The 8,114-nt window shown below is 36.2% G+C and overlaps 1 protein-coding gene across 3 annotated transcripts in view; it reads right to left on the reverse strand.

Moving 5' to 3' along the window:
* Positions 1–382: 382 nt before the first annotated feature.
* The window catches only part of LOC111864921 (uncharacterized protein C18B11.02c), a 702,662-nt gene continuing 694,930 nt past the window's right edge, over positions 383–8,114 (reverse strand). For all 3 annotated transcript variants that reach the window (XM_033751616.1, XM_023852540.1, XM_033751617.1), the window contains 2 exons: positions 7,600–7,919; positions 383–4,798 (listed from right to left, as the gene is read on the reverse strand). In XM_033751616.1, the coding sequence (XP_033607507.1) occupies positions 4,727–4,798; positions 7,600–7,919 (392 nt within the window). In that variant the 3' untranslated portion in view covers positions 383–4,726. The remainder of the gene's footprint in view (positions 4,799–7,599; positions 7,920–8,114) is intronic.

The following is an 8,114-nucleotide window of genomic DNA, read 5'->3' on the forward strand; positions in this document are numbered from 1 at the left end:
TTTGACTTTGACTAGGATTAGAGTGAATTGGAACTAGAAGTAGTACAGAGTCCAGTTGATAGAATTAGACTGGAGAGTTGAAGTCAGCCATGGGAAGTTCGTAGTTGAAGAAGAATTAGAAGTCGGCCAGTGAGGACTTAATATACGATTTGAAGACTTCATGTGCTGTAGTGCAGTGATATCTGGAGTGTGACAGTTATAGTTCCTGTGTTAAAATCCGTTGCAGGAAACAGATAGGGAAAACTTTACAGAAGAATATCCATTATTTAGTTCTGTTACCTAGCAATAACTAGTTAAAGTAGATATAGAAGACTTAATTTCTGTGTTTTAATTACAGTAATCTTAAAATTGTTTTAATTATTTGCAGTTACAACTAGTGAATATCCAGTAAATTGATTCACCAATCCAAACCCTTGTCTAAAGTCACCAATACATGTGACAATATATACTTATTTTTGTATCTTTCTCTGGAAAAGAATAAGATTAAACTGTGATACTCATTCTACTAGGCCTGCTATGATCTGACCTGGCTGATACTCAAGTATATAGTACAGTAGAATCTCAATTTAAGGTTTCCCTGCATTTACTCATAGTGTTTATTTTTTGGAGTTCTGGCAAAAGCCACAACTACACAATGCATAAATTATTTCGTTTCAATGTTTCTCAGTGTAGTGTTTCAACTGCATTTATTGGATAAAAGTTAATTTCCTGCATGACGTCCATACCCTTATTTAGTGCTTACAAGTACTCTAAACTCGAGGGCCACAATGTGCCCATGTCTAGTTTATGTACCCTACTGTTTGCTAAAGGTCAGCTTCTATGTCATCAACTAGTGAACAATATGCATGGGCATTTATTGACCTTGAGCAACTAGTATGAATGAGCCATGCCATGCCTCATCTACTGTAACCTCTTGGAGGCTGTATTACTGTTTGCAGCTTACCTATACAAACCTGTGTTTGAAATTAGTATATCTGCATTTAATTGTATAAAGAGCACATGTATCACATTCATGTATGCACGTAATGTGTGCGCATCATTTGTCAGTTTTTAAAACTGAATTAGTGATGGTTAACAAAAGGAAGAAGCTGGCGATAAGCGATGTACTAGATGTGATCAGAAAAGGAGAAGCCCATTTGTTCATTTTAGTTATATTTATATGAGTCATTTTGTATGGTTACTCTAATTAGAAGTCATAAGGTTGCCCTTCTATATTTGTATTTATTTTTAATGATGTTTAATGCATGTTTCTTCATTCTTTTGTTAGATTAAAGCAGATATTTGATGTGAACACTAAAATGTAAGTTAAAATTTCATATGACCCCTATTTTAAGACATTTCTTGATTCAAGGTATGTAACTCCTGTCCCCAAGACAAACTTTAAATGGGGGTTCCTCTTAACATATATTCCATGCATGTTAAGAATTGACTTTATTATGCAAAATAATTAATTTCCAACATTTTCCGCCTTTTCTCTTTGGCATAATTCTCTCTTGTGTTATTCTACTTTATGAAACAGCATGGAAATTATTGTTCAGAAGTTAATAGTGCTGAAAAACTGAGAATGAAAAGGTACATCACACATTAACAAAAAGACTTTTCGCTCTGAATATTCCCAGATATTGTAACTTACTGGCTGGTCTCTCTTGTATTTCTGATATACCTTCTGTACTAAGAGATATGTCAACAGATTACAAGAAGCTGCAGTTTACATATAGTATTAAAAAATGAACAACAGCAAAAAAGGGATAATATCTGAAACCAGGATATTAAACGCAATCTGAGAAATGCTACAGGAATAAGTTGGCTAAATTAAGTACACACTTTATGCATGGATGACAACAGGATGACTCAGTCTCAGAAATCAAGATGGTGAATGAATGATCACGCAGGAGATGAAGGATAAGATAAGAAACCAAGTAAGAGACGTTCTATTGGCAACTGGGATTAGGGAAAGAATGGGCACAGTTACGAATAAGTGCTTACAGGAGGCAGAAAAGAATGTAGATGGTTTGTCATATGATAACCCACAGTGGTGGAAATGTCAAATGATGATGATGATGATGATGACTGTTCCTCCTGTAGGTGATTAATGAAATTATTACACAGAAATTATACATACAGCCAACTGGTAAATGAAAATGATTCATGTACATACTGAGATGACGGGAACTTATTTATTAAAGGTTATCAAGCACAACGTAACTATAATAAAACACGTTTCAGTGTTTACTTCAGGGAAGACATAGGAAACAAAAAAATGTTATGTGCAAATTACCATATTTCTTGAAATTTGGCTTCAATTCTCCTAGTAATGATTAAAAATTTGTGTTACTGAAATAAGCTATTTTTACCTATGACTTTAAGACATCATTCTTAACTCAGAAATCTCTTTCTTCTTGCATATAAATTCAACATATATCACTTGTAACTGCTGAACATTACTTTCAGAGGGGCCAAAAGGAATGAATTTCAAATTGTACATATTATATGGCTCATATGTCTGAATTGTGGCACAGCTTATTAAATATTCTACCTGCAGAATTCTGCAGCCATTTATATCAAACGGAAAGAGAGATAATTACAGGAAAACTGAATTCCTCTTATCATTCTTCTTCCTCACAAAGGTTCTACCACTTTTGTATGGGAACTTTCATGTAGAGTTTCCCTTGTATTGTCACTGATAACATGGATTCTTTGATTTTCAACAACAATACTCAACAACTACAACACAAATCAATGTATCCATTAACTATTCACTTCAGTGTGATAATTTTTTAGTTTACTATGCTAACCACAATATATAGGCATCCCTTACAAAGTCTTTCAAATGTAAAATGAAAGAAAGGCAGCCACCAATATGATACTAATTTCAGTTAATTATTCACAAAGCCATACATCACTTAACATATTCAGACTCACAATCAGAAATTTTCTATGTGGGATTTGATTAAGCATACTTTTTGTTGTTTATATCACAATCAGTAGATGGCCTCACAGTATGTTATCAATACAGAACACTTTATGCTATAAACAAATGAAAAACATTCTCACTCAGGTATCAATATCAGTCCTACTGTGAGTTCTGTCCTAATGTGGGAATTCCTGCCATCTACTGCCTGTCATACAAGCTTCTTGAAATGAATTCATAAGCAACTTGCATTTATTTTCAGTGTAAATCATCATAGGTTTCCTTCCAAACTAAGGAATCATAAATCATAATTTTTTAAGAAGAGGGGATGGACCAGACTAATACAAAAATACAGGTAAGGGTTAAAAAACGTGGACTGTAGGGAAGTACGAATTTCCAATTGAGCCTGAATATATTAACAATCCAACATAAATACACAATTACAGTCACAAAGCAAGCAACTATATGTGTGGTATACAAGGGGTAAGAATGTGTGGTTATCTAATTCTGAAATAAAAAAAAGACACACATTTCCAAGGCACAGTCTGTAATTCTACTGTAAAATGTAATGTTATTTATAAACGCAAGGCCGAGGGGGAAGCTCATATGTTATACACCTTGTCATTCATTCATTTTCTTGTGCACTTGTCAAGAGAATACATCACCTAGGAAACCATCCCCTCTTAAATCATCACAGAAAATATACAGCACTTACATTTATAAGACTGGTTAAACTGCAGAGGGGAAATTTAAAAGTCAATACTTTACCATAAGGAACTTCCAGCATAGCAATATCACCACCTAAAGAAAATACGCACTTCTTATGTACCTGCCATAAGAAAACTACTGTCACAAAAGGTTACAACACACCTTATATGTATGTAAATCTATTCCAATGTGTATAAAAACATTATGGATTAAAAGCATAATTTAAAACGTTACTCCATTTGTTTTCACTGTACCTTTTGGTGCATATTGGACAACAATTTAGTTCCAGGTTATGATATGTAATTTTAACTTTCACCTCTGCATTTACCAATGAGTATGTTCCCATAAACAGTCAGGCACCAGTGCCACATGCTGCATAAACCTAGGGTGGCCACCTGTCAATTTAATATTGTAACAGCTATACTGGTCCTGCTAAGAACCATGTCAAAGGAAGTGGTGGGAGATTTTCATAAGAAGGCTGGATTGGCATTAGAGATATGTTTCAGAAAGAAAAATATGAACCACAGTAAACTAGCTATATTCAATCAATGGTATGTAAAATTGTAGTATATATTAAACTGTAGCTATATTTCATGCAGTGATGAGCCTGTTTATATGCAACTGGAGAGCACTACTTTTGGTGGTGGCCACCCTACCTTTACTTCTGACAGACAGACTGTTGGTTCTGTTTGTCTGTCTTGCATAATTTCAAGTGACAGATGGTTATGATTTTTTTACGAGCTTGAAAACAGACCTGTATTTTGTCTGTTTCTTTCCATAAAGTGCATGACTTCAAAATTTAACATTCCCTAAAATCTTACACCATTCAATAAAAACTCTGTGACTTTTATAAATATGAAACATCAGCAGCATCAGAAAGTTCTGTCTTCTGGGATATATCCCAGATATATCCTGTGTAGTCTGGAAGATAGAACTATTCACAACCACTGCTCTGAAAACCTCAGATCTTACACTAGCAGTGTCATTTGCAAGAAGGACTTCATCATTATGAAATGCTAGCTGTATGTTCTTTAATTGGTTGTTGGACCCTATACATAGTTGTCTGTATGGATGGGTGTTATGATGTTTCACACCACAAGTCACGGCTCAGTCATCTTGCTCTGTCCAGTCTACTCTTGCCCAATCAGGTAGCTCTGTCTCGTACGACCAGCCTGGACCCTATGCAAAATTCCATGAAAACATTAGCAAAGAACATGCTATTTGATATTAAATCACTCACTAAATATTGCATTTGGTTATGGATCAGCTTCATTCACATAGTGATTACACCCCAGCTGGGAATTGAGCCCTGGCTATCCAGAAGTAACCATTCACTTTACTGATTGATCTGTGCCAGCCAGAGGAACAGTTTTGATCCCCCCCCCCTGTGTGTGTCTGTACACACATGTACACAATTAATAAAAAGTCAGTAAACCTAGAAGAAGATGGTGGAATTGAATGTTGAACTGATATGTCTGGCAGTATGGCTTTGTTTTGCAATGCCCACATTCTAATCGCAACTTCTGGACCACATACCCTGACAAAGTTTCTAATGGCTTTCATCAGTCAATTCAAGTGAATGTACAGCTGATACCTTAAAACAGGTCATCACTGATCCTTCTCATATCCTTCCCAATCCACCATCCATAATCATGTTCTTTGTTGCCATGTAATCAATGTTGATAAAGTGTTGTTAAATCTGTAGCAGAATTTAATGCAACAGTGAAACATGGGCAACAAGTGCAGCATGAATATACCAGAGCTAGCCATACAGGCTGCATGCCAAGCATGTAGCAACATCCACATGCACACAAGCACAATGGCTGAACATTGTTAAGTTCATTATGACAAATAAGGATTTATTTATACCACAGACTTGCTAACATGAGCAGCATATAAGCAGCAGAGATCAAGTTCCTACCAAGTACAGCACTTCCTTGACGACCACAACTACCCAAATGTTGGTATGTGGTTTTGTTTATCTGTGATTTTCAAATTCTGTACACACAGAAAAAAGGCAGTGGCTTCCATGCCAAAAGACTGATATTTGTTGTGAACATGGATGTAACTGTATTCTAAACTATCTTTTAGCTTTCAGATTACCACTGCTTTATGTCTTTTTGTGACAGTTTTTATCTCTTATGTCTCATCCATTCTACCTATTTTCCTTCAGTGAAAGAACAGAGAACTTGCATTCTGAGAAGTGTTAACAATTGCCACAGTTTCCTTAGCACCAATTTTCCCACAATGCCTTGGCCAAGATAACTGAAGCTCTGCAGATTGTCATGGCATCTGCAGTATTTTCAGGAACATAATCACAGAGGCTAGCAAAGGACGGCTGTGCTAACATTTTCACCACTACAATAGTAGTACTCTGGTGCTATACCTGTGCTGAATTATTTACAGTGACTGTTTCATGTTTACTACCTGAGGACATATTTATATATCTTGATTCACTCTCATTATCCCTAAAACATCAGTATCTCTTTCTCTGAGGGATTCTATGATAACTTCACACAGAAGAAATTGCATGTTTCATGGATGCCTTTAACAGTTTCATGAAAACAGATGGTACATACAAACGCTTATTTCATAACATACTGTGACCAAAATATGAACTAACATAGTCCAAATTATCTTTGAAGCGTGGAAAAACAGTATGACAGGTTTAGAAGAGGTCAATATATATACAGACAACATTATAAGACTGCAAAATCTGAATCAAACCTTCTTGCCTGCAGCAGAAAAACCAACATAGCACAGTGGTTAAGAAATCAACTATAAGGATCCTTACAGCATTAACTATGAAGATGATCATCTTTTGGGTTATTATGTCATGTAGTCTGGTACAAAATTTGACATTTCAGAAAGAACTTCCATCTTCAGAGTAGAAAAGTAACGTTTCTATCCTAAGATGGTGGTTCCTCTGATGTGACAACCTACCACACCACAGCATCACATCCCAGAAGAGACACAGTGGTATGGATAGGCATGGATGACAAAAGAAATCTAATGATCTTCATGCTGGCATGTATGAGGGTAACTGTCTTGCAAGACATGAAGCTGTATACACTGACTGACAGTTTCCATGTTTCACAGGAATCCACTGCCTACACCATCAGAGTACCTTCTATCATGAAGATGGATGTAGCAGGTTACTACAAAATGTTGGTAACTATCTACCAGACTACATGGCTTCACATCAAAAAATGAAAATACAAAAGAATTAACAAGATGGTCACACTAAGTGAGAGAGGACATATAAGAGGAAGTAAGAAAGCTATACACTTGCTTCCCTCTGCCTTTTCTGCATTTACTGATGGCATCAGTTTAAGCGATAAGGAAGAAATGGTATGGGATTTCGAGGTTATTATAACACCAACTACAAATGCAGAAGCTGGTCCACATTAGAAACCTCAGATATTCACTCGTGCATCATTATAAATGCCAATATTCAGTGTGGGTGAATATGTCAACTTTTCTGTTTTAATTTCATATAAAAGTGATAGTTATTCAAATGTAAATGAACATGTTGAAATATCAGAGTTACTGGTATTTCTCCATCATTCAGTATTCTATAAAACACAAATGAATATGTTTTCAAAACTGGATGTGTTTCTGTCCTCAGGTGAGGTGTGGAAGACGCCTACTCTGTAGTGTCTGTTAGGAAGAGCTAACCTCAATCACTGTACAGATCCAGTTTCCAAAAAACGTTGTTCTTCTGTGTTTTCTAGAATACCAGACAATGGACAAAGCCAAAAACCCAGGAATTCTGAGTGTTATACACCACTGTCAGAACCCTTCAGAATCTACATGTTCACATATGTTCATGATAATCAGATATGCATGCTATTATTTGTCCTGAACAATGTCAGACAGACTGGGTACCAGGCCTTGGAAAACATACTGCTGCTTTATCAGTTCCTGAATCAGTAAAGGTTGAGAACCACCACTTCAAGTGATATACACGTAAATCATACCTTGTATTTCCACGCATGCAGGTACATGACGAGGTCTCTAGGCTTTGGGTCTCTATAACGCACTTTACATTCATAGCAGTGTTTATCTGTAGTCATTTTGTCGGGGTTGAATGCTAAGTCCGGTGCTTCATGGCCTGTCTGTGTAGCCACCGTCACTTTATTTGTCCGACACACAACAGGAGTACTTTCAGATACCACTGAAGCAAGAGATTCTTCCTGATGACTAACATTCCCCACCATATCATTCTCACATGACTCATCACACGGCGATGCTTCTCGGCTGATGTCCCCATCATCATCTGCCATTCCTACTTCACTGCCTGAGAACACAGTACAAACATGAAAATTACACCTTCATATAATGATTTTCTGGGATATAACACTGTGTTGTAATCTAGTAGGTGATTTCAAGTGTTCTGGAAATGCAGGCTGTCTCAATCTTTGAAGCGCACAATAGGAGTTTTCACCATGGACAAACGCTCAAACTTTATATGAAATTTATAAATATGCTTTGC

This window comes from Cryptotermes secundus, unplaced genomic scaffold (genome assembly GCF_002891405.2).
Source record: "Cryptotermes secundus unplaced genomic scaffold, Csec_1.0 scaffold62, whole genome shotgun sequence".
Taxonomy (NCBI): Eukaryota; Metazoa; Arthropoda; class Insecta; order Blattodea; family Kalotermitidae; genus Cryptotermes; species Cryptotermes secundus.